This window comes from Cheilinus undulatus, linkage group 5 (genome assembly GCF_018320785.1).
Source record: "Cheilinus undulatus linkage group 5, ASM1832078v1, whole genome shotgun sequence".
In the NCBI taxonomy this organism is placed as follows: domain Eukaryota; kingdom Metazoa; phylum Chordata; class Actinopteri; order Labriformes; family Labridae; genus Cheilinus; species Cheilinus undulatus.
The window spans coordinates 5,030,121-5,057,856 of record NC_054869.1 but is presented as its reverse complement, the minus strand read 5'-3'; the positions used below and the strand labels follow the sequence as shown (position 1 = coordinate 5,057,856).

Genomic DNA, 27,736 nt, shown 5'->3' with positions numbered 1-27,736 from the left:
AGCGCTGCCAGCCTAAGGAGCCTGCGGACTGGCATCAACCATCACTTAACTGACATAAATAAAATGACAGACTCCAGATTTAAGACCAGTAACGTAAGACTGTCTTATCTTCTATATCCCATGTACGTCTTGTTTCCAGGCTCACCTTAACTCTGAGAGGTGAGTGTCGCAAAAAACTCTTCCTCCTGTTCTGACTGCTATAAACTATTGTCAGAAGATTTAAATAACACAAACAAAAGAAAATAAGCCATTATTTTTTGGTAGCACCGAAGGAAACGCTTCTGATAAATCGGCATGATAATATCTGATAAATATTGACGTCTCTGACCGACAATCAGCACCTGCAGGGCGTGGACAGCTCTATTTCACGTCTGTGACCTTGTAGTGCAGAGGGGGGAATTATTTTGTTTATTCAAACAGCTGGTCTGCTAAAACTAAGCTTTCTATCAGATGACTGTTCATGTTAGCGTACAGGTTTATAGTCTGATCACAGATGACTCTCAGTCTCACTCGTCTTCATGTCTTTTCATTGATAAATCTGTTCAGAAAGTGTGCTGAGCGGACTAGTTTTTTGTTCCATTGTGCTTTTGTATCTACTGCCCATCCTATTTACTGGAGTACTGAAAAACGTTTACATTCCCTATAAACGTTATGGGATTGGAATGGCTATTCCAGTTATTAGTCAAGCCCTCAGGCATTGCTAGGGGAAAGGAATTGTTGTTTTAGTGAAACTTTCTATTTTGATCACAAAACGTATGAAATTATAAATTAGTAGTTTCATTAATTTTTTTTTTTTTTTTTTTAAAGGGTTATTTTGGGCATTTTTGTGCCTTTATTTGATAGAGGAGGACAGTGGATAGAGTCAGAAACAGGGATGAGAGCTGGGGAGAGACATACGGTAAAGGGCCTTAGGCCGGATTTGAACGGAGGCCCTCCGCATACATGGGACGCCCCATAGTTTCATTAATTCTTTTTGTTGGCAAATGACCATGGTTTAAGCGGGTTAATGCCCAACAAGGTGTCCAAATATCAGAGATTAATGGACTTCACTGAGGTAACCATCCTCCACTGCGTGTCAGAAGGTTCAGGCCTCCACATCGTCCATTAATCCCTGTTAATTGTACACCTCGTCAGGCATTAACCCTTACTGAATGGGCAGTGCGTTTATTCTGACAATAAACACTAACTGTTAATGAACTCTTCATTATAAAACAAAATAAAAACTGCAGCAGGTTTTATGAACATTTTAATTCTCAGACAGGTGTGTAAGGGTCTCTAATGTGTAAAATTTAGCTGAATATTTACTTTATTAAGCTGAAATAGAGATCCTCTGTGGTCAGAGAGGAGCTTTAGGAGGACAAAGTTCTGGTGTTTATCCTCCAGTATTCTGTAACTTTTGCTGGAAGCCTGAGATCTACACTATCAACATGATGTCTTTGTTGTTTGTGTTTTGCTTTGTAACTGTGATTCTGCTTGTTGTCAAAGCACTTTGTAAACCTCTGTTTTTAAAGGTGCTATACAAATAAAGTTTATTATTATTATTATAACATGTTAGTGTGCATTTCAGAGTAGGTGTGTGCGAGAGCGTGGTGTTTGTGTGTCATTGCTATGTACCATGAAAAGAGACGAGGATGAGAGGAGAGCATGACGAACAGTTAAAGGGTCCCCATCTCTGGTTCATGGTCATATGCCCAGCTGTGATCAGCTAATAGCTAATTGATACCACTTATCGTCTCCCAGCTCCCACAGCCAATCACAGCTCTTTCTCTCAATGCAGCGGTGTATTAAAATGTGACCTACTTCTCACTAAACCCTGCTTGCATTAATGCTGATGCACCATGCCGCTGCTGCTGGCAAAGCTTAACCTCCTCCACCCCAGCCTCCTCCTTTATAGCATAAAGCTTGATGCACCCTCATATTTAGATTCATGCAGCTATGGATTAATTACTTCTAGCCATGCACTCCCTGAAAGTCAAAGCATGCTGCTTGACTAACTCAGAGGGCATCTTTAGAACAGAGCCTTCTCTGCCAAGTAAAACTGTTTATCCATTTTGCAATGAAATGATAAAATGTACAATGAAAGTTTCCCCAATTTAATCTATGTTATAATATAAATGATTTATTGCTTGTATTTGTTGAAAAATGACTTTGATGAGGAACCAAAATATAATCGCATACAGCAATCGCAATATCTGGGGGGGATCACAACTACATGATTTTTGTGAATTGTTCAGCTCTACTCATAACCTCAAATTTAAGTTAAAGAATCTCAAAAGGCATATTTGTTGTGCAGACAGGAGTTTCAGCATTCAAAGATAAAACCTACAAACAAGAGTCACACTAATTCACAGGTAAAGACATTATCAAACTACACACACACAAAAAAAAAAAAAAACATTAAAATGTTAAAACAAGCATCACTGGGCACTTTCACAGACATCTACTCTAAAAGAATACATATTTTTAAAAGTTTAAGTGCATCATCTTGTGCTAGTTTAGTTGAATTGCTATAGCTGCAGGTATTAAAGTGGTTTGCAGCATTTTGTTCTCCCTGTAGGAGCAACAAAGCACCACACTCTCCAAAAAGAAATACACTCAAACTCAGATACTCACGATTGTTGGAGTTGGGGAGGCAGACTTGTTGGCAGGGCACGAGTTCTCTGAGTTCTTGGTCACCTTGCTGTCCAAAATGTTCTTTTTGACCACCTTGAATTCACGGCTTTTGTTGGGGACGTAGCCGTTCTTGAGGGAGATGAGGATGGGGTCTCCATTCTTGCCCTCGAACCACTCTTCGGCCTCCAGGGCAGGGTCAGGGCCGGCCGTGTCCGGGTACAAGTCATCCTGAAAGAGGTCGGACTGACAGGGAGAGACAGAAAGCTCTTAGATTAGGACTACTTCAGAAAAGACCCCAGGAGGCATCCAGTCATTCAAAAACAGCAATTAAAGGTCCAGTCAGTGTGATCCATTTAAGTTAAGGACTCACCTTTCTGGGCACAGTCATCACGATGGGCTCACACTTTCTCTCATGCAGTTTGTAGAACCTGCCAACACAGAAACGCAATCAAATTACACACAATTCAGAGCAATAATCAACAACACACACAGCAGACTGGCTTTAGAATACTTCACTGTGAATGGTCCTGAGAGAGATCAGTGATTACTGTCTGCCCCTCTGTGGTGAAGCAAGGAACTGCACATTACTCTATCGATGGGAATTTACTCTATAAAAATAAAACTCCTCTGAACGAATTAAACATCCATCTGACTCAGTTTACCTCGCAATTTCACACTTATTGACATCAAGGCCTCTCTTGGGCATGTAGCCCATCCCTCTCTGAGGCTCCTTGGTGGCGAAGGTGTTGAGATAGTGAACATACGGAGACTCATCTGTGATTTCAAAGTAACGGATGGTGCTGTCACCCTGTCAGGAAATAAAGAAGAGTTTTGTTTCTGCATTCAGTTGATGAAGCTTTACTTTAAGATATTAAGTGCTTGGAGGATAACTCACCTTTCCACAGAGGTAAACGACGCTGGTGTCAGGGTCATAAAAGGGCAGCAGCACTCCGTTACTGGTGTCCATCTCATGAACAGTCATGGGCTCCTCCATGTTTTCCTGATTAAAGACCACAAAGGTTAATGAGGAATCTTAAAGAGTGATGACAAACACAGAAATATAGCACTTAAGAAAAATTAAGGCTATCATTAAGAGAAAATAAAGCCGGGACGACAAGATGTAAACTCCACATAAATGTAGCATTTGTTTTTCACATGTGTTTTGTATTATTTTAGTTATGTGTTCAATAAAAATGTTTAATAAAAAGCCTGCTCTTGTTTTGGCACTGACACATCTTTTTAAATGTGTTTGTATTTTCTCTTTTCTTTTTTTAGTCACCACTTGTTCTGTCTACCGTCCAAATGGGAACAATTAATATTTAATTTAATTAATATTTAATATTAGTTACACTGAGGCTGCTAAGAGCAAATAAACTGCTTTTCATACAGTAGCTAAAAAATAAATAGATATTATATGTTTTTGTACTTTAATTGAGCTGATTCTTTTCACCTATAACTGACTTAATTATTGATATCAATTATTTTTTGATTTTCAAAGATTTCAACCCTTTAAATGGCAATTTTTTTGTCATGAAGCCACTATGTTTTTCAATGAAAAAAAAGAAAAATTAATTATTTTCAATATGCCCCATGCAAAGTATATTTTACAGACTGGCATATGTCAATGATTAGCAGCAACATTGATTTTTATGCATTATTGTTTTTGAATGCAATGTCAAATACTGACTCAAGGTGCTAAGCACAAAAAAAATGACTTTTGTTATGGAAGCTATAAAAAATTCTATACATTACTATTTTATTGTACTTTCATTTAGCTAATGAATATTTGATATCAATAATTAGGTCAAGGATTTTAACTCTTTAAATGATGTTTGTTTGTTTTTTTGTCATGATGCCACCATATCTTTCAATGAAAAAAAAGAAAAAGAAATTATTTTTGGATATATTACATGCAAACTAATTTTTGGTTGAATTTTTACAGCCTGGAATATGTTAATGATTAGCAGCAACACTGACTTTTATGCATTATTATTTTTCAGCATGTTTAGCATGTTTCTCCTCCATAAGCCAAATATGGTCAAAATAACGCCAGAGATTAGTAAAAATGATCAATTCCAAGGCAAAAGATTGACACCCAGGTATAATAAAATAGATGCAGCATGCTTTTATGGAAGTGAGATTAAAAACTAAAGTTTGAATGGGTTTCAATTGAGCATTTTTTGCCCCTAACAGCTTGAGTGTAACTCTTGGTTGTTAACAGTGTATTTTAGACTTCTTAGGGGCTGAACTAGAAATAACATGATCAAATAAAAACACACAATCTTGCCAAAATTCATGCCACATACATGAACACAGCTAAAATTATAAATTAAAAAAAGAATGAAAAAATGTCGAATGTGCACAACCTCCTCTAAGAGTTAAAGAAATATGAGTGGTTGAAAATTTTGGTCACAATTTGTCCTTAAGGAGGAGGACACACACACACACATACACGTATCCAAGAAAAGCAGAGTCCAATGATGAATAAAAAAAAAGTGATCGATTACTTTTAAAAATCGCTATATTTTTAAATTGTTTCATGTAAAAAACCCTAAGACGATGAAGCTACATATGTTCATCACAACAAAAGGAGTTAGTGTAAACTATGCGGGCTAATTTTTCCACTATTATCATTAATATCTGCCAATCTAATTTTGACAACTTCATAGCAGACAAAGCCTCGCACCCCCTTGCCTGAGAGTTTGGTAACTCCCAGACCCCAGGGTAGGAACCCATGATCTAGACCACTTATCCCATTTTGGGTCAGGGAGAGATGGAGCCGATCCCAGCTATCACTGGGCAAGAGGCGGGGTATAGAGGGTATGCATTGACATCGCTTTTGACATGACTGCTCAGTTGGGCTGAATGGCAAACTGGTCTGAAACACTGCTCAATGGCAAAAAGATGAAAATGTGGAAAACAGACTGAAATCGGCTCAAATTATGGGTGACCAGTCAAGGGTATAGAGGGTATGCACTAACCCTTGGACTACCGTGCAGTCCACAATCTTAAAAAAATAACCTAAGTGTTGAAATAACACTCTAGACAACATAAGTACCACCTATTCCAATAAAATAAAAATGTGTATTATTATAAAATGTGGAAATGCTCACCGTGTTCCAGAGGACAATCTGTCTCTCGCTCATGCGGCTGAAACCTGTGGTGAGGATGTTTCCGTCGGAGAGGAAAATGGCCCTCATTGGTCGAGCGCCCTCATGTGCCTTCTCTCTCTCCTGTGAAGTTTAGAGAATGAAACAAAGATCGTTATTTTATGCCACACAGTTTTTAAAATGTTGCCTCTTTTTTCTGACCTACATTGCAGATTAATGTTTTCATCCTTAGGTCCTGTTTACATTTAAATTTGCGAAGAACTTTAGGCATTCAGATACCAAATGGCTGCACAAGTCAATGAGTCCAAACTGTGCAGTAACACTATGTCTTCAGTGACCTGATATCACAACTCTTTAACCTGTTCTTATTCAATCAACAGCCCATTTCTATGGCTCTCTCAACATGGCTTGGTTTCCCTACATGCTGTGTGCAGTGAAGCTGGTGGTGATATGAATGAACAGGGGCAAGATGCCACAAGACAAGAGGTTAGCGGTGCCTCTATAACCGCTTTTGTACCTCATGTTGTCATCAACGTGCTTTTCAAGAACAGTGATATACTATCTAGCAAGTTAATCCTGTTGGGCACTTGTTAGATTATAACAACAACTCTATTCAACACGTCACTTGTGGAGGAGCCTGTTCTCAGAGCTGACTCTCTTTGGGAACAATGCAACCAGCTCTCATTTGTCCTTTTGTTTTTATGTGTCAAAGATTAAAAAAAGTCAGAATGGTACCAAATGAAAAGCCGTTTGGAAGCAGAAACATAAAATCCTATTTCTGAACCGTGACAAAAAAGATCTCTGAAAAATGAGCTAAAATTTCCAAAATTCTGAGTGAGGCTGGACAGACATAAATAAAGGAATGCTTGTTTGTTTACCAGAGAAATACTACAGGTCACGCCAGTTAACATGGCGGTCCTAAATGCATGGTAGTACATGTTGGGTCTATAAAACCAATCCAGTCTAGATGAAGGCATCCCAGACCACTTCAGCATGCAGTCTGAGTCATGGAATTATTTCGAGTGTCCACACAAATCATGAAGGGTTCACACTTAGTATCTGAGAGCCCAAAATGATTTAAATCCCTGTTAATGCCTTGTATAAACAGGGTGTTAGTCCTCTGTTCATGTATGAGTGTATTGGTTTATTTAGCCTATGTTAGGCTGAAGTCAGACAGCTTTAACTTTAACTGCTACTGTATTTTCTAATCTGAATGTGTGAGAGACAACAGCACAGCTTAGACCATAAATCTAGTGTCTGTAACCTTTTCAGTCACATACAGCAGCTACAGTTAATCACAAAAGAGAAAATGCCTAAACAATTAAAAAAAAAAAAAAAAAAAAAAGATCTTACAGCAACAATGGTCTCCTTGCGGGGGTCGATAATGCGGATGGCCTTGTCCTTGCAGGAGGTGCAGATGAGGCTTCCGTTGTGGTTCCAGCAAACGTTGAAAATGACGTCTGGATGCATGTCCTCCAGGTTGATCATGGCCTCTCCTGTGCCCACGTTCCAGATGATGATCTGGTTGTCGCAGCCTGAGAGGGTGAGGAAATGGTGAGCAGGACCATGGCGCACACAAGTCCCACATACAGTATGTAATGATAAGCGCAGCGCTAGCTTGTTGAAAATTGGTGCACATAAGCATACTGTACTCGTACTGTGACTTTATCATGCATCTCTGCATATCATGGCTTGAAAATTCAGCTTTAGCTTTGTAGATCAGACAGAAGGAAATCCTTTTGGGGCGCTGTTTCAGCTCCCTTTTTAGGGTAAATGCCACATGTTTTAACAATCTGGGGAAAGCCACAAAAATATCTTGCACTGAAGGTTCCCAAGACCAGTGGTTCTCAACCTTTTCAGCCCGCGACCCCCAAAATAAAGGTGCCAAAGACCGGGGACCCCCACTGTACCTGAAGGTGGTTGAACACAGCCATGAACGTTCAAGAATATTGCAGACAAGGCTGTCCATAAGGAGGCAAAAAAGGGAGGTCTCTGGGGGTCCATAGAGGTCAACAAAACCATGGTCCACTGTGAAGTTAAGCTGTATTATCCATATTTTATATTTGACCTGAATAATAATCACTCTTATCAAAGAAAAAAATATCTTCATTTATTCATTTGTGTAGTAAATGGCCTTCTTTAAATGAAAATAACTTGTTAAAAACATAATTAAAATGGGTTAAAAATTGCTCATATTGGTAAATAATGGCAAAAAATTGGGTGGAATTAGATCTCTAAAGAATATATTTGGGTTAAAGTGGAAAAAATGGGCACAGAAAGTGGTAACAGGGGATAAAAAGTGGCTGAAATGGCTTTTAAGTGCAAAAAATTGGTGGAAATTAGGTAGAATTGGATGAAAAGGTGATATAAACAGGCAAAATGGGTTAGCTGTGGTTTAAGTGGGCAAAAAAGGGTTGAAAAAAGTGACTGACAGAGGCAATAATGAATCAACAGAGGCAACAAAAAGCAGAAAGTTGCAAGAATTGGTTTAGAATGGCAAAAACAGGCAGAAAAAAGTGATGGAAAGGGTTTAAAATGGAAAAAAATGGGTTTTAAGTGGCAAAAATGTGCTGAAATTGGCAAAATTTGTGTTAAAAAGTAATGAAAAAGGGTTTGATATTTGGTAAAATTGGTGTAAAGTGGTAACAGTGTAATTTGAAAAAATATTCTTAGTTTTTTAAAGGCATCTGGTGACCCCCCTCAGAGTGTTTCGCAACCCCAATGGGGGTCCCAACCCCAAGGTTGAGAACCACTGCCCAAGAGAACAGTGGCCTCAATAATTCTCAAGTGGAAGAAGTTTGGCACAACCAGAACTCTTCTGTGAGTTGGTCATCCAGCCAAACTGAGCAATCAGGGGAGAAGGGTCTTAGTAGTAGAGGTGACCAAGACCCCGATGGTCTGTCTGACTGAGCTCCGGAGATCCTGTATGGAGTTGGGACAAAGTTCTAGAAGGACAACCATCGCTGCAGCCTTCCATCCAGGCTTTAAGGCACAGTGGCTAGATGGAAGCCTCTCCTCAGTGCAAAACACATGAAAGCCTGCTTGGATCCTGGGAAAAAACATCTGAAGGACTCAGACTGTAAGAAACAACATTCTCTGATCTGATGAAACCAAGATTGAACTGTTTGGCCTCACTGTTAAACGTTATGTCTGGAGGAAACCAGGCACTGCTCATCACCTTTCCAGTACCATCTTAACAGTGAAGCATGGTGGTGGCAGCATCATGCTGTGGGGGTGTTTTTCAGCAGCAGGGACTGGGAGACTGTTCACAGTTGAGGGAAAGCTGAATAGAGCAAAGTACAGAGGTATACTCAACGAAAACTGGTTCTGCCCTCAGACTGGGCTGAAGGTTCGCCTTCCAATGACCCTTAGCCTCCCAGGCAAGACGACACAGGAGTGGCTTAGGACAACTCTGTGAATATCTTAGAGTGGCCCAACTAGAGTCCTGACTCTAACCTTATCGGATATCTCTGAAGACTGAAAATGGCTGTCCTCTTATAATCCCCATCCAACCTGACTGAGCTTGAGAGGATTTGCAAAGAAATATGGCAGAAAATTCCCCAATGATGCATCATATTCAAAAAGAATCGAGGCTGTAATGGCTAACCAAGGTATTTCAACTAAGTACTAAGTAAAGAGTCTGAATACTTGTATCAGAGTGATATTTTGAACTTTTTCCTTTTTATTAAAGGTGCAGCGTGTCTCTGGTGAAAACCGTGGCAACCAGTGGAATTTAAAAAAAAAAAAAGCTTCTGGTGCTTCTGTGACACCATAGAAACATGCAAAATGCAAAAATTCAAGATGGCAGCGTCCGTGGAGGGGAACCTCCCCATGTATGAGTAGATTGCTTATTCTGAGTTTATATAAAAATAAAACACATTTTTTCAGGTGGATAAACACTAATTAGGATAGACCTACCTATAGACATCATGTTTCATTTAACCAAGTTTGTTTGTTTTACTAAATGCTACAAGGCTAAATATTACACACTGCACCTTTAAATTTTCAAAATTCTAAAATTCTGTTCTCACTTTGTCATTGTAGAGTACCGAGTATAGATAACTGAGAAAATTATTTCCTATGATTGTGGCACCAGGCTGCAACATAACAGAATTTAAGAAAGTAAAGGAGGTCTAACTACTCTCTAAATGCACTGTTTATCAATTCCACTCTCCCCTCCATGTATTTATCTATCAACAATAAAAAGAAAGAGTCATTTTACCTGCACTGAGCAGGACGTTGTGTGCTGTCGGGTGCCATGTGATGATGCCAACACGTTTGGAGTGGCCCTCCAGGACCACAACAGGCTCAGAGAGTGAAGTGACGAGGCCATTTTCAGGAATCTGCCACACCTGTAGAGGACATGACCAGGAGATAGTTCATTTTTCAAGCTATGTGAATATAAAGAAGTGGCAGTGTTAATATGTAATCTTCAATATTTTTCCATACCAAAGATTTTAAGAAGCGAATGAAAAAGCTCTAACACCATCTCAGCTACTGTATTGGTGCACAGTACAATTAAAACTGTAGTAACCACAAGGAGCCTAAAGGGGGCAGCAGTGACCAACAGTAACAGTGAGCTGCATTATTACGTGACAGAGATCTGTTCAATTGAGCTACATACAGTAAGTTTTGGTGAATTCATGGTAACCAAAACAGATAAAAAATGAGAAGGCTTTTGTTATGACATAAGAATGCAGCTTTATTCAGATTTAGCCTGGTGGATATCTCAAACATTTTAAGATGATGAAGAAATTACTTAAAAGTCAGTTAAACCAGATATTAAAGGGTTTTTAAGATGCCCAGTCCCTAAAAGGTTGACTGTGTAATGTCTGAATAAACTGTAAGGTAGCTGACTGTGCAGGTAATGGCCAAGAGCAATCACAGCATCAGAGTGGGTATGTTGATGAGGTTGGTGGCCATGTAGGAGCTGCTTTGCATTCTTTTCTCCGTGTGTGTGTGTGTGTGTGTGTATGTGTGTGTAATGCTTTTAAAATGAAAGTATAAACAGTCATCATTATTCCTTCTCTTGCATGCTCTATCCAAAAACATCCAGCATTTTTCAAAATGCTATAGATTAGTGTTAATTTTGGCAGCTATTTTAATTTTAGTTTTATTTTCAGTCATTAAATGAAATGCATTTTAGTTTTAGTCATATATTAGTCATTTCTACCTTTTTTAGTTTTAGTCGACAAAAACTCAAAACATTTTAGTCTAGTTTTAGTCCATAAAAAGTCCTCACATTTTAGTCTTTACTTTTAGTCCAAGCATTTATTTTCTTGCATAAATCTGGTACCAAATCATTGCAGTGTGTTCTCTGCACCCTGTCAAATCTGGGGTCCCTGCTTTCTACAGCTGAGAGGCAGAGTAGATAGATGCATTGTTTTTTGACAGATTTAGCCACAGTGGAGAGATATCACAGATTTTAAATGTCTGAAGGAAACCATATTACATTTTAGTCTAGTTTTAGCCATCTTGATGAAAACTAAACTAAGTTTAGTCAGTTTTAACACTGCTGTAGATCCATTTCTATACAGACACAAAACAGTTTTAGGAAAGGGATGTCAGGTAAATCATTGACTCTTACATTATTTTTCTATTTTTTTTTACATCAGGGGAATTCAGAAAACATCTTTAAATTTACAGACAAGTGTTAAAACTTTCATTTAGACTATTGAAACAGCAAGAATTTGTTGCCTTATTCTGTGTGATTAAAGTATTGAATCTGTGGGGGAAATGAAAATCAAATCAGACTTTCCTAATGATGGAAATAATGATGACTCACAGCGTCACTTCTTCAAGCTAAAAAAAGAAGAGGTTGACAGCAAGATAAATAAGAAAGAATGTTGAAAATAAAATTGAGAGATGAAATATGGTAGGAGGTGAAAAAAGCCCAAATCACAGTGAATAACCTGAACTACCATTGTATGCACCCTGAGGTAACTAATTCTCAGAGGGTGAAAGTACAGCCATGGGTCAACAAGAAGGACGTGTTTTCTGTGGTAGAGTGGTTTGTAGAAATATTATAGGCATTTGCCCCCCAAAATGTATTATTTCATCTTTGAGTTGTAGTGGCCAATTGCACAAAGTTTTAAAACATTCCCTCAAAGCGTTTTTTTAGTCATCACCTTTATGAATGGCTTGTATAACCATAATGCTTCCTTCTCAGGTGAATGATATTGGATTTTTTCTGATATCTGGTTTGCTGATACTTCCACATTCATTTTTTTAGCTGATAACCCTATCAATACCAATAGATGCACAACTCTTTAAATGTAAATTACACCAGGTCTCTCTTGTACTCAAACTGACAAGTTCTTAAAATTTATTCTGAAACTCAAACAGCAGATTTGGAGGATGGAGACAATCATGACAACGTACTTGAAATAAAACACCAGTGGTCCTCAAGTGTAGAAGTTATAAGAAGCTGAAGTAAAAACTGAAATTTCAATATTTAAAACACACTTTCAAGTGAAAAAAATAGCAGAAGAAAGAAAAAAATGCACAAACATACTCATTTGATATTACAGCAGTAAATACTCTATTATATCATGCACCTCAACGTCTGGCTGCAGCACAAAAACATTATTCCTCCCTGCCACCTTTAAAGTTAGATTCTATATAAGATAATAATATACAATACTGTGCAGAAGTTTTAGACATGTAGAGCGCAAACAGTTTTTCACAGGTCCTGATGTTCCACTCCAGGGCTGAATGCTTCGTTAACAGAAGCAATGATTGACATGCAGTGAGTTATGCTGATGTCTGCTTGAACTCAGTTCTTTGTGACTATTTAAAATCAATTTTAGGAAATGGGTGTTGCTACTTTTTTATCATTGGGGCTTTCTCTACCAGTCTAATTGTACAGACCAGTTACATAGCCCACTGCCATCTGATCCAAACCAAACATGACCATAAGCCTTTTTGGGCTGTGAACTTCCCCTCGAAAAGGTTGAATGCAGTGAAGAGAGGAACCATTGATGGTTCCCTTTTAACTCTGCTTATACTTCTGCAAACACGAAATGAATCTGGCATTGATTCGGGTTGTTTTAACAGGAAGTCGGGACTTTCAGGTAAGTGGTGGCAGCATACATAAACAGGCAGCGCACTTATCATATCAGCCTTTCACGGCCCAAATAAGGGCATATGGAGGAAAGAAAGACCGCGCTCTCGGAGAAGTGTGTGACCTCAGCTCAATAAACAGCTAAATCATTCCCCAGCACTGATTCCTGCAGCACATATCAAGAGTCTAATCTGATCCAGAGGGCGAGGCCTGCACCCATCCCTCTGTTACAACAGTGCAGCCTTTTGCAATAAAAGCGTGTAATCTCTTGTCTGTCCGTGCTTAAGAATGAGGCGTTTCATAGATAATTAGTCCGAGTGAAGGTGCTAGGATGAGGCAAAGCTTACCATCACTGTGCAGTCCTCTGAGCTGCTGGCGATGACCTGATCATTGTGGGGGCACCAGTCGATGTCTAACACCGGTCCTGTGTGACCACACACTGTGGGGTAGGATTTGTCAATGCGGCCCGTCTGTAAAGACAAAGACAAACAAAACAGAGTAATGAGATTAGACGTGGAGAAAGAACATCGTCTTTGCTAGAGGAGAGAGAGGGTTTTGTAACAGGACAGTTACAGTATAATCCTAAATCCCACCTGTGAAATTGAGCTGACTCACACACAAAAGAAACTCCTTGGAGGAAGGCACTTTAATGGATTCTTCCCACAGAGAAAATGAAATCATGTGTGGGATGCTGCTTAGGCAGAAAAACTGAGATGACAGTGACATGACAGAAATTTTAAATGTTCTTTGTCTATGAAATTAATTCTTTGTTTTTTCTCCTTATCTACTTTTTTTATTTAGAAGGAGAAAGGTTGGTTGCTTTGATAAATCAAAAGAAGTCAGCCCAGAAATCCTGAATATGCTTTAATCTAGGTTTGGTTAGGTCACGTTATTTATACCCATAGGCAGCTTTGGTTTACAAGAGATGATTCAACCTCCTTTTACAAACACAATCAACAGCACAAAACAAGACCAGACAAATTAGACAAAAAAGACATGCACAAAGTCTGTATAACAATGGAGTGGGCTGATATGTGACAGCACAACACTGTAGTAAACATTTCAATAACTTCTCTTAGAACACTGCTGTATAGTATTTGCTGCTAGTATGAAATGATGTAGAGCAGAATATATACACATATACAGAGGATATCCACTTATTTTTAGGTCACATTAAGCAGGAGTATCTGTACGATTTAAGTGCTCACACTACACAGTCAGATAATCATGTATGGCCTGAGTGTTCACACTGTATGAGTGAAGTAAAGACAGACTGTTACAGATATCTGTGGAGTTTACTTTGAAAAGTCTCACATACTGAGGTTATAGTCATATCCTCTCTCTCACGCCATCACACATCACCAATCCGTGTCAGCTTCAGGTCTGCAGGTAGGCATGTTTCCTACTTGTCTATTTCCTTCATAATGGGGGTAGCATTAGAAAGATATTCCTGCTGTTTTCATGGTGATTTAGGCCTTATCCACACGGAGACAAAAATGATATATTTCCGCTTCATTTTGAAAAAGTTTTCCGTAAATATTGGATCGTTTCAGGAAATGTCCGCATAAGCACAGAACCACTGAAAATGCCTGTAAGTGGCGCTGTAATGCTGCCACGGAAATGCAATAAATGAGAGAAGATTACAGTAAACTTTCTCATAGTTGCCCTTCTGGTTGTTCTCCGTGGTGCATTTAGCCATGATAAGTTCAGCAGCTTCTGCAGCACCAACACGGCCCTGTAATCCACCATTGTTTTCTGGTTTGACCCGTGCATGCGGCATCGATGGTCTACGCTATGTGTGACGTAATCGTTTCAAGAAAGATGCAGTTGGCTGTCCACACAGAGACGAAACGGTAAGCGTTAACAGATTTCTTCACCGGTTTCAAAAAGTAGCATTTATGGACTCCCAAAACGCTGTTTCCATGTGGATGAAATGCCGCTACGACAAAAAACTTTTGCATATACTCCTGAATTCGTCTCCATGAGGATGGGGCCTAAGGTTGTTGACCAGCAGTTTACAAACTAAAAATGCTATAGAGTTTAGGATTCTGTTCCTGGCTCTGCTCTCACATTGGGAGTGAATTCAGTCGTACGACCAAGATGTTAAACATGCCAGAAGTCCATCTGACCAGTTGGGAACAGCTGGTCAGGCTGCTGTCGGCTGTTTTAACCCCCTGTACACTGCACGACAACAACACATGACCCAACTGAAAGTCAGCGCAACTTCCAGGTGAATCCTGCAATTCAAAAGTCAGCTTTAATTGGGTGATATTTACACAGTGTATGCCTGGCTGTAGCTTTTTCCCACTCCTAAACTTCCTCTGTTGAGTATCATTCAGTAGTATGCTGCAGTTGTTTTCCAAGGATGGCAAAAGCATGGCCAACCTTACTCTGTCTCTAATTGTCTGGGACTTGTTACCTTTGTTGCTTGGTTATGTAAGATTATAGGCTAAGCTATTCAGAGCCAGAGTGGGGATGGTAAAGTTCGCAGCTTTCTGTGATATCTAGCCATGCATCATAGCACACACTCTTCTTAAAATTTCATACAACATGAAAGCATCATTACACAACTGTGCATACATGTGCTGTTATTCTAAGTGCATAGAGACAAACATATCTGTCAAACTAGCCAGGACAGATAAGTTCTAGAAACAAAGACTCCTTTACAGGACAGTCCTGGCCAAGATGGGCTGCAGCATAATCAAAGTTGCAGACAGAAAAACAGAACAAATACAAACACTGATCAACCAAATCCTGAAAATCATCAGTTAAAACATTTACAACCTGATGAATCTTCCTCCAATGTCTTTATCTCATTTTGAATAAAATTTACATGAACACAAGCTAAACATTTAGTCATCCTTAAAGCTCTTTAACGATGAGATCAGCTTTACAAGATGAGATAATAATTTCAGTGTAAGGCAAAAAACCCTTTCTGCAAACTCCTTAAATACTGTGGACTTGTTTGTTCTTAGAAAATAATATTTCACATTTCAATCCCTCTTGGATGTCTGAAAATTAAGTTATGCACACTGAGAAGAATAATCCAAAAGGCATGGAGCCAGAGAATCCCCACCCCTGGTTTACTCTGTCACTGGGCCAAAAAAGCAGCCAGGGTTTTATTGGCGCTACACAGAAGCAAACTCAGATTAGTTTTAGCCTGTTTTGGACCACCCACAGTAATTAAGGAAAGTTATTAGTGGTGACGTCATTATTCAGAGCATGCTGCCAACAGATTCTTAGTTTTCCACAGAATCTCCTTACTTTAAATTGTTAACCCTGAATTAAACCTTAAACTGGGCCCTTTACATAATCTGCTTTTTTAAATAGTAGCTGCAAATGCATTTCTCATGAATGAAAAGACTCAAACACCAAGGATACAGAGACTAGATGAATAATCTGGTCTCTTTCATAGTGATTGATAACTTAGGGTGGTTTAACATGAGGGACATGGGCCTGGATCCAAGTACTCCTGATCCCAAAGTCCAGCTCATTTGGTCTGTGTGGACACAAGGATACCACACTCAGGCAAAGTGCCTGAGTCAGCTTGAAGGGGTGGTCTCAGGCATGATTCATGTGGACTTGGGCACAGTGCGCTAGAGATGTAAACTCTACCTGGCCTAAGTAAATGTACTTGTCTTTGAGTAGATTTAAAAGGCAATTAAATGTGAACTGACTCTTCAAAAACCACTGGATCTGCACAACACAGACTCATTTCATCCACTGAGCTGCACAGTAGATGTGGGATTTAGCAGAGCCTTTAAAATAATAAACACTCATAATAGCAGGATGGACTCCATTCTCTGCACAGAGCAAAAACAAATATCAACACCAGCGGTTGCTACGGTTATCTTTTTCTTCTTGGCTGATTTGCAAACAGATTACTTGCATACCACCACCTACTGTATCAGACATACCCAAGTGTGATCGGGCATGGAGGGATTTTACTAATATGAAAGTAGAGCAGCGAAGGAGAGGGAGGGGGAAGCAATCAAACTTGGACATAGTACAAAAAACAATCATACCTAATGTGAAAACACCCTGCTGTAGTTGTTGATGGGTATCTGAGACACACCCTAGTCTGTCAGACTCCTCATACCACCACAGGGCCAAGGAGATGATGTCACTGACTGTGGAACGAGACCTGGTGCAGCTGCAGTCCTATTTAAAGCATGATTGTTTCACTAATATAAAAAAGGAAAGAATCCTTCACTGCCCACAGCCTCACTGCTGTTACAGTGAAAATGACAACAAGAATGTTCAAGAAGAACCATTTAATCTAGGACCTACATGTTCAGTAATGACTACGATGACCAAATTTGGATACTGTGGTGTTTTTCAATACCTCACTGACAACAATTAGAAAGGCCACCCACGTGTAGGAAGTTTGCAACATGATCACTATGATACAGGAATGCCTGATGGAGGCAGGAAGTGAGGGAAAGCTATTAGGAATTGATGGAAATGAAAAAAGGTTAGTACTTTAAGGTGCTAAATTGACCTGTAGACCTTAATTACTGTCAGGAAATTCCCATTTACTTTGAGTATGATCCCTTCACTTTACAAAAAATGTTTTTCGTAAAAAATGCCATTTCCATGTGAATGAAACACCAATACGCCAAAAAACTTTTGTGCATACTCCTGAATTCGTCTCTGTGTGGACGAGGCCTCAGTCCTGCAGATCTTGTGTCTATGATAACTAATCAGATGAAGGCGGACAAGAGTCGTCTTGTACTGAGCTAAGACGCTAGCTGAGCCCCTTTAACGTATAGAAAATGCATTTTGTCACAAATATGCTTTTAATTGAAACAGTGATGCACTACCGACCGAATGAACCTTTTTGTGGAGTAAGTGACCGAGTAAAGATGTGCCATTTACAAACTAGCCTTTTCTATGAAACATCTCTTTTCTGTGAGCCATCCTTTGTCTTTATTAAATCTACTCTCAAAAAGTCAAACTGGTGCCAAATAAAAAGCCATTTGGTAGCCAAACAGCCACCTCTACTGAGCAGAGCCAAATGATCTCAACCTTTAAAAGAGACAGATTTTGTCACAACGAGTGAGGCTTGATGGACATCAGCAGAGCAAACACAGGTTGTGTGTCAGCTTAAGAATGTTTTATTTTAGACTGGCATAGTCATAAACAGCTCAAAACATGGTCCTTTTGCTGGTGTTTTCTATGCAGAAATCACTTCTTGCCCCTCATCTGGAGTTCTCTACTGCTGTGTGATGCCATCTGCAAAGAACCTATAATTGAGGCCACCTAAGTAAATATCCTGCCCTTTTTTTCATGTATTTTGGTTTGTATATAGTAACCATCTGTATATGCAATAGCAGTGTTTCCCCTATATGCACCACCGCTGCTGGAATCTGACCGCCGCTGCTGCATTTAAATGCAGCGTCCTGTATTGAGTCAATGCGGGACGCCACTTGTTCCGTATTTCGTCCCTCACATCCCTATTGGCCACTGATTGACTAATACGTGTTGCATTTGTCGGTTGGATTGGTCAGCTAAAACACAGAGCCAATCAAAATTCGAGTAAGGCGAGTCTTCTCTTCACAAAAGTGGGAGGGAGAGGTGACAGCTTCAGACACTCGCGACGCAAAAGCGTTTACATGGAAGTAAGCGGGAGAACGTGCCCTCTGCACATGCACACATGAAGCTCAGCAAGACATTAAAAAAAGTTGTCATTTTCCTTGTTCACACAGCGCTGAACTGAACGGACAGGACGTAGTGACAGAGTCCTGCGTCGGACAGTTAACATCCTACCTGACCATTTCTGCTGATTTCCTGGCCATTAACACCTGCCTGTGCAGTGTGTGTCATCTCTCCCTCCCACCTGTACGTGCAACATGCGCGTCCAATTCCTCCTACAGTCTGACCTGACACGGAATGCACGGAATGACAGAAGCTGCGTTCATTTTAAGAAATTATAATTTTGTATTCACTTAAGCACTGTCCTTGACAAATACGTTTTTTTACTGTTCTAATCAAAGTTTTCTCACTGAATGAAGCATGAAAGAAAACACTCACATCCTCGTCAGGCATCACGCTCCAAAAACATCAGCTACAGCTGACAGCCTGGACTAATTAAACCCTGGTTATATTAATAAGAGTAATGTCAGGATCAGATTTACAGACTACATGTACACATTCTTTGTTTTTTAAGCTGTAGGTGGAATTATTTTCTTGATCATTGTTCGCGAGTGCCAAAAAGCGTAGCGTACTTCAGTCAGCTCCTACAGAGAGTTCGTTTTCACTCTGTTTGCCCCTTTCTGTCCCTGTCCTTGTCTGTAAATAAAATGCTTTATGAAAAGAGGCCAATTTCTATGGATAAAAAGGATTTCCCCTCAAATAACAGAATGTTGTTTAAGTATCTCTGTGCCAGTCTCTTCCTGTGGGTCATGAGGCTCATCAGAGCAGTAGAGACCCTCTGCTGTATGTCTGCAGCGCTATGAAGAGTGTGAAAGCTTCTGTACACATTTATACTGTGCCTTTTTTATGAACTTAAACAGTTTTAGTGCAAACAAAAGTTAAATTCAGACCTGATCACAACTCAGCCCTCTAACTAGATTCTTTTAGTGGATCTAACAGAATAATACTCTTTAAAAACTGCTGCAGGTGCTATTGAAATATGTCTGTAATTAATTATTTCCTAATGTGTTCATAACCCTACGTCTCTGACACTGTGGTGGTATGATTCATAAATCCTGTGTGGTGGATAAGTCTATCAGTCAGAGGTGGAGCCATGGGGGGGCTTGTGGGGTCTATGCCCCCTATGTTTTCTCAAAAGCCCTGAATCTTTAACTTTGGTAAAAGTACATTATCATGTATTTTGATAAATACAGTGACCCTGCTGATCACAACATGGAAATTTCATTCAAACTGAAAAAAACCCCCACACAAATCAGTTGTTTTTTACTTTGAAAATCTTAAAAGCACATGCTACGGAATAAATAAAAACCTTACTACTAATATTTCAGCATTTTTTAAGAAAAAATATGCATCTTTAACGACACATTTGGCGGGCGGGGGGGGGGGGGCACACACTTCACCTCCACTGCTACAACTCCATCCTAGGGGAAACACTGATGTCTCATGTTAATAATTACCCTTTTCATGCTATCCTTTCATTATTTTAGCACCTTCCTGCTGCTAATATTATCCTTTACTCTTGAACTCTAGGAGGATGGTAGAAGTAAGCTACCTCGCCAACCGTAAGCTTTTGAACATGCAGCTCACCTGCAAATATAGAATGTTAGGTGAACATTTCAAAATGCAGTGATGTTCTTTGAGCGTCACTGTTGAATAATACTGTTGAAAAAGTGGAGACAAAAAATGTGCATAAAGAGAGGCAGAGCATACTGGCCAACACATTTCAAGCAATCCAGTCTCAATGCTAGAATTGCTAATGCAAGCAACACTTAAACATATCTAAAATTGTTTTCCTGCAGAGCAATGCACATGGAAAAGAGCTACATATTTAAGCTGCATAAAAAATAGCTGTTAATTCTGTCACTGAAGAATGTGATGAACTGTTCCAAGGAAAAATTCAACTGGCTACATGCAAAATATGGTATTATACAACTGAACATCCATGCAAATCACAGGTAGCCTCTATGATATATGAAAAATAAGGCTTGTAACCAGCACAGATTGTTTCTGGTAACTGTGCAGTCAGCTGACTGAATCATAGCTATGCTGTGACACACACTCTAAGTTAGAGATCAGAGTCCAGTTTGTGTGAGAATTACCTCTGTGTGTGGGCAGAGGACGTGAAAATCACAAGACCTCGCCTCAAACTCACCCTGACGACTGAACACACCCTGAAATCCACCCTGACGGTACAGAGGGCAGACTTTGACCCAGCTAGAGATCTATAAACCATCGTCCTGTATCAGATAACATTATGATTAAATATGAGAGCAGTGACCTCGCCTCTGCAGCCCAGTCTCAGCTTTCAATGTCATTTAGCTCCACTGGAAAACAAGAAATTCAGCAATACATGTAGAGATTCTATCTGTGTATATTAATTTCATTACATGCAGTAAAGATACAGATCTAAGCTCAAATATAACACTTTTACTGCTCAGGTTTTACTGAACAGGAACAGGATGTAGAGCAGGAAGGACAGACTGATGACCAGGTGGAGCTGGAGGAGTAAATGTCTGACAACGAAAAGAAAAACAGAAGAGTCCACGAGTAGGGCCACTAGGACTACACTAACACTTGAACATAAATCCCCACCCTTCCAATAGTTGCGGAAAAGGAAATGGCGTTGATATTAAAGTTTAAAATGCATGGTATTCACTCTACTTATGGGGAGCTGGCATTTCGTGTTATGAGTGCCTGCCTCGCAGCAACAGTTTAGAGGGATGCGTGCAATTAGCTGGGACAATGATTAAACACCTGGTCCCTCTGTATTCAGAAACCTCTTTGCTAGACAGCTGACCTAATTCTGAGCTTGACATCTTGTGTAGTATCACCATATCATTTGCCCTTAGAATATGAAACTAACTAAAGTACTTCAGCACTAAAAATGAAGCTGAATTTTTCACTAAATAGAAACGCAGCACAAAATGGAATTTAAAGGTTCAGTATGGTAGACCAGTGGGCTCACAATCAAAACAATATGAGTGGAAACAATACTCAGCTCCCAATATATGATTAGGTTTATGTCAGTTATATGCTCTCAATGTCGGTTTCGATTATTTTTCAATTAATTGCCCAGCTCTAGTTAAAAGCACCCTTCCTGTTTCGCACTATGAGCCACTTGCAAAGCATTCAGGGATCACTTGAAGCACAAACCTAGAAAGGCACTTTTAACAGCTTTTCCTCCTCATTCATGCATGAAAGAAAATGCTGGTTTACTAGTAGTCCAAGACTCTGTTTGATTGGGCGCTAAAATTGCAACATTGTTTACTTTCCTGTGGTTTGGGTATCTTTTCATTGCATTCTGTCTAATGAACAAAACTGTATAGACAACATCAAGCAATTATACCTTAGTGGCACTACTGTCCTGAACAATCAGAAGAAAAAAAAGACACATAACAGTGTTAATTTTGGCAGCTATTTTTAAGTTTAGTCTTTAAATGAAATGCATTTTAGTTTTAGTCACATTTTATTCATTTCTACCCTTTTTAGTTTCAGTCTAGTTTTAGTCCATAAAAATATCCTCACATTTTAGTCTTTACTTTTAGTCCAAGCATTTATTTTCTTGCCTAAATCTGGTACCAAATCATGGCAGTGTGTTCTCTGCACCCTGTCAAACCTGGGGTCCCTGCTTTTTACAGCTGAGAGACAGAATAGATACAGATGCATTGCATTTGACAGATTTGCCCACAGTGGAGAAATATCACAGATTTTGAATATCCGACAAAAACTAAATTACATTTTAGTCTAGTTTTAGTCATTTTGACAAAAACAAAACTTAGTTTTAGTCAGTTTTAGTCATCACAGATCTGTTTTTGTTAGTTTTAGTCAGTTTTTGTCATGGAAAAAAGGCTGTCGATGAATAATTTTAGTCATAGATTTGGTCGACGAAATTAACACTGCAGAAGTTGAAAACAGCACATCTATTGGCCAGAACAGACACCAGATCCAAATACATCTCCCTCCGCTGTTTTTTTTTTTAACCACATAAACAATGATTGGGATTTCTGCTTTTGCTTTGGTGCCATTGTGAGCAACAAGTGAGGCAGCGAGCTGTCCAGCATGATGTTCTTTGCATGAGACGAATAAATCAGTACTGAAGAAGAGCCAAAATGAGAGCGAGACTGGTGTTGCCATGGTTAAACAGATGCTGAGTGAGGTGCATACATTTGAATATATTAAATCACATAGACAGATCCATAAATCATTACGCTTTATGCCACTTCCTGCTTTTGCTTCACAAGTTGGTCTGCTTTGCTTTCACACCACAACCAAACCGTACCAGGGTTCATTTGGAAGCCAATTGAGACACCCATGTTCACCTGTTTGGTCCACACTCCACACTGGAGTTCAAATCAGCCAAATAATTTAGCATGAACAGTTCTCAAATCAAACCAAACTTTATTTATATAGCACTTTTCATACAAGACAATGTAGCACAAAGTGCTTTACAAACAGACCTAAAAATAAAAGGAAATATGACCAAAACCCACTCCACCCAACCTTCTACCCCGCCCACCCTGTAATCCAATAACACAATAACACAACACAATATTGGCAAAATACATCATAAATAAAAGACACTGTAAGAACAGGAATTTATGTACCCAGTACAGTTATCAGTATCTGTTGTGTTTAATCCATGCCATCTGGTATATCAAGCTTCTGAATCATATAAGATGTTTTCCATAGGGGAGGGGAAGCGACCGGATAGTTAAACTCTGGTCTGTTTTCATCATCAAACATGGAAAAATGTTTTACAGTAGGATTGTCAGCGTGTAAGAGTTTTCAGCATAAAACAAGAAATAATCAGCAGAGGTGAGCATGCTTAGCAGAGGGCCTGGAGTTAGGTGCTACTGGCTTGAGCTCGCTAATGACAGCAGAGAGCAATCATGGTCAATCACAAGTAAGCAGCACAAACATGAATGAGATACAGCAACAGAAGGGCAGCAGTAGCTGTTTCCTCTGAATTATGTAGCAGTCTTTCAAGAAATATCCAATGTTTCCATGGCAATGTTCACAAGTCCATCTGGCACAGTGGCTCAGTCATGATAGAAATCATGAAGAAACACTGCCCATTACAACTACAAAACTGTGGGAAATATTTGATGATGTTAGACCTTAACTGAAAGATACACATAACATAATAGGTGTTATCAATATTCAATCAATATAGACGTTTAAGTGCTTAAATTCTACATATTGTAGCAGTTCAGTTACAAGTCAAAGTGCAATTTAAGAAAAAGTAGTGCCTAAAACTAACAAACACCACTTGATCTGCATATCCAAAGTATGTAAGATCATGTTCAGTCTTGTTCTGAACCACCAGTATTAGCATCATAACCTGTTCTGGTATGCAAGGCTGTTAATTATGTCTTAACATGAATTGGTGCTGGACTGTGGTGATGTCTGGCAACTATCCAGCCAGTTTAATTCAACACAGTGCATCTTAGCGTGCTCTCTGTCTGTGGAGAACTGTAGCAGATCTTCTGGTTTGACTCCAGGACTAAAGCAGAGCAGACTATGACCTATGCATATTAGTCAACCTTCCCTGTTAACTACAAGTAAAGATTTTGACTTCATCACTGACGGGAGGTTGTTTTAAATGATGCTCTGCAGGCTCACGTTTGTTCTTCAGTTCGAATCCTTGTTTTCTATCTCTACTTGCTGTAGCCTGGTTGACAGAGCCCTCGAAGATTAAGACCACCAACAGGAGCAATCAACGCTTTGACACTCTGACACACTTTGACATTTCTCAACAAATCCCACATTAATTCCAGCTTATGCATACTACAAAGACCTCTACATAACCTCATGAATTACTCTTGTTATTTTTAATGACTGATATAATTTAAAGTAATACATTAGATAATAAAAGAACTAATTTTATAATTCTGCATTAATCTTGGCTTCTGTGGCTGACACATAGCAGTGAACCATGACCCCCATAACGCTTAATCTAAGCCCTGGAGCTCGACCCCTTGATCTGGCCAACAGGGCAGAGGAGAACCAACAGTCTGACCACAGAGTCAGGCGTTCTTCACATTCCACACCTCGGCCCCAGGCAGCTCTGGTATGAGTATGACTAATGAGAGCAAGATGGCCGCTAGAGTGGCAAACATTGCACCCTTTGAGGTGTTAATTGTGTTTGTGTCTGATATGCATAATTAGGAATTTCAGGGTCTGAAGAGCAGACACAAGTAGATCTTGCCTCAAATTAGCATAAAAATCAAATAACATGATACACAAGACCAGAAATTCAGTTTGCATGCTTGTGAATTTAAGGATGGGGATAAAGCCAGGTTTTTATAAAGATCTGGTCCTGGAAAGTTAGGAGAGTTAATGGAGATGGGAAGAGAGACAGAATGGGGATGAACATGTAGCAAAGATGCCACAGGCAGGATCTGAACCTGTGACACCATCTTTAAGTACAGCAGCCTCTATACAAGGAGCAGAAGGACATAACCACCAGGCCACTTGTGTCCCAGCTCTAAATTTTCAAAAGACATAGATCAAAAAAGTTTAACCTTTATACTTTTAGCAAGTCTTGTAGATTCTGTAACATATCCTTTTACTGTAACCTGACATACCAGATGGATGTGTTTCACACATCCATCTGGAAAAGCTTCAATAGGAAACGTTTGAGAAAAGGCAGAGGCGTTGAAAAAACTCTGAGGGTAACTGGGTGAAAGTTCCATCTGTCACATCTCTACGGGCCAATCAGGGCAACAAAGCATGTGACGTAGCTGCCATCGAGCTGTGCATGTGCAGCTACTGAGGAATAACGCGAAACATGGCGACTATAGACATGTAAGTACTCCTCTTTTGTCGTTTTAGAAAAGAAAACAACTCACTGCTGCTCTTTGTTCTTCTTTTAACAAGAAATGTTGTCAAGTTCTAATAAAACTGGCGCTTAAGCAGCATCCACACTAATCTCTTCCTCCATAACTGAACCAGCTCTTGTTGCTGCTTGCTTACGTCACGACTCTGCTGCACCTGAAAGTACTGCCCCTCATCACTGATTGGTCCTGTCACTTTGTAACTGGGCCCAAACAGTTCAGATGGGAGCTTTGCAAGATGGATTTGCCAGTGAGAAACAAGGAAATGGGTGTATCCATCTGCTTTGCAAGGTTACTTTTACTGTGTTATGTCAGGACATGTCTTTAAATCAAATCACCGGTGAATAAACATCCATAGATTCTCTAATGAAGTTTTTGAAAATTGAATTCCCAGCTAACAAGCACATCAAGACTGTGAAACAAATTAAACCTAAAAGAAGTGTTTTGACTGTCTGATAATGAATTAGTGACTGGTTGTATAGCTTTTCAGATTATTCTCTTTTTTGGAAATTCATTGTCTGTATGTTTGTCTTTTTTACAGATTTTTTGCAGCACTTTCACCTTTATTTCCATAGCACAGCAGAAGAGATACCTGAGCTGTGGGGTGAGCGAATGGTGGAGAACATGCACCAACATGCACCAAGACTGGGAATCAATCCTGCAACCAGTGCATATGGGCTATAGCTTCTCCTTATGGGAGCCCACTGTGCCAACTGAGCGGCACCCCAGAGTTTTTAAATAGCATGCTAAAATGCTGATTTGTTAACAAGCTATGGCCCCAAAAAACATCTATTAGAAAGGGATATCACTGCTCATTATTCTACAGAAAGGGATGAGAAAACAAAGAGTGTATGAAAACATCTCTAAGTCATGTGCCTTCTTAAAGCTAAGACCTCTCAGAGATTAAAAACAATAGCACTTTTATGGCCTTAAATTTCAAATGTTTAATTTAAAACTTTGCAAAGACTATTCAAGGATCTTTGGGGACCCGGTCTTAAGACAAGCCTCACTGCATATAAATCCTTCATGCAGGGCAGTGCAGCTAAGTTAACTTGTGGCAACTTGTTGCATTCCCTCTTCCCTCCCACTGGGGGAACTGAGGTGCAGGCAAATATTAAAAAATATATTGTCTTAAAATATAAACTAAATGTTCAACTGGACAGTTTGAGGTCACCGAGACAAAGTTTTGTATATCACAAAGGGATAAAATGTCTTTGGCTGGATCACATACTAAGTTGAAGTCAACTCTGGGCCTGCAGGATGAGAATCTTACGCAATGTGGAATTACATGGTTCAATACTACAATAGTGATATAAAGTGAGATTTTTTAAAAAATGGATTACATGTGCAGCTATTCAGATTTTGAAGTCTGAGAAAAAGGAGGCTCAATTAACATCTCCAATTTATACAATACTGACAACAGTATTCTTTTAGTTGGTGCTTTGAGGTGACAAATGCAGAGCATTTTTTTTATTTTTGTCTTCACATTCCTGACAATAAGTGTCTGAGTTTTACAATACTGCAAAACAAGAAACAAAAAATAGGCCTATGCACATACACAAAAAATAACTCCAAGTCAACCAGCATACAACTGAAGCAGGAGAATATTTAGCTTACATGAGCCTAATTTTGTCCAGAGACCAAGAAAAAAAAATCAGCTGCACAATCATGAAAAATGCACCCCCTGCTAATGTCAAGGGTTGAAACTAAGCAGTGGAATACCTAACATGTCCATAAGTACACTATGGACATTAGTATCCTGCAGAGGAATGTCTGATGCCTAGAAAACAACCAGTTGCATAGCAACAAGTACGACTGCAGAAAACGAGAGTGAATCATAAAGAGATAAATACAAAGCACAACACTGAAACACTTACAAAAAAATGGATGAACAACATTCCCTCAAGGCGAGAGAAGACATTCTTTTCATTCACACAAGAGGCCTGCACCCTTCCTTTGCTTGTAGCTCAACATGTGATTCACACATGGACACCACTAAAGGGGTCTGCATGCTGTCCACTGCTGCTCAAAGATGCATGGAAAATTCCACTTCTACAAGGCTTGGCATCAGTATGATAGGGCTGAACAACATGGTGAAGCAGGCTTCGTATTTACTATAAAACGTACTTAGATGATAAAGGACAAATATCGACACCAGGGATGGGCAACTTATGTTGCTACGAAGGCCATGGTCATTTTTATTTTTACAGCTAGAGAAGCAAATTAAACAAACTTTAGGATACTCTCAATAACACACTTAAAATTACTTAATAAATAACAGAATTAGCAAAAACTCAATGTTTCCCATGGAATTTAACTACTATTTGGGGTGGCAGAGGGGTCATCTCACCCTACCTCATTTCGTAGGTGTATTTCTTTTTGTGATTCTCCTCCTTTGACAGTATTCATCAGCAGTACTTTGTATAAATATGCTTAAATAAAATCACTTGCCCTTTTGA

At 39.4% G+C, this 27,736-nt stretch overlaps 1 protein-coding gene across 1 annotated transcript in view; it reads right to left on the bottom strand.

Moving 5' to 3' along the window:
* coro1ca (coronin, actin binding protein, 1Ca) overlaps positions 1–27,736 on the bottom strand; it is a 76,638-nt gene that overhangs the window by 6,103 nt on the left and 42,799 nt on the right. The window contains exons 3-10 of the mRNA XM_041786863.1: positions 13,134–13,256; positions 9,946–10,075; positions 7,077–7,258; positions 5,727–5,846; positions 3,509–3,613; positions 3,276–3,421; positions 2,984–3,041; positions 2,614–2,856 (exon numbers count right to left, since the gene is read on the bottom strand). Coding sequence (XP_041642797.1) covers positions 2,614–2,856; positions 2,984–3,041; positions 3,276–3,421; positions 3,509–3,613; positions 5,727–5,846; positions 7,077–7,258; positions 9,946–10,075; positions 13,134–13,256 — 1,107 coding nt within the window. The remainder of the gene's footprint in view (positions 1–2,613; positions 2,857–2,983; positions 3,042–3,275; positions 3,422–3,508; positions 3,614–5,726; positions 5,847–7,076; positions 7,259–9,945; positions 10,076–13,133; positions 13,257–27,736) is intronic.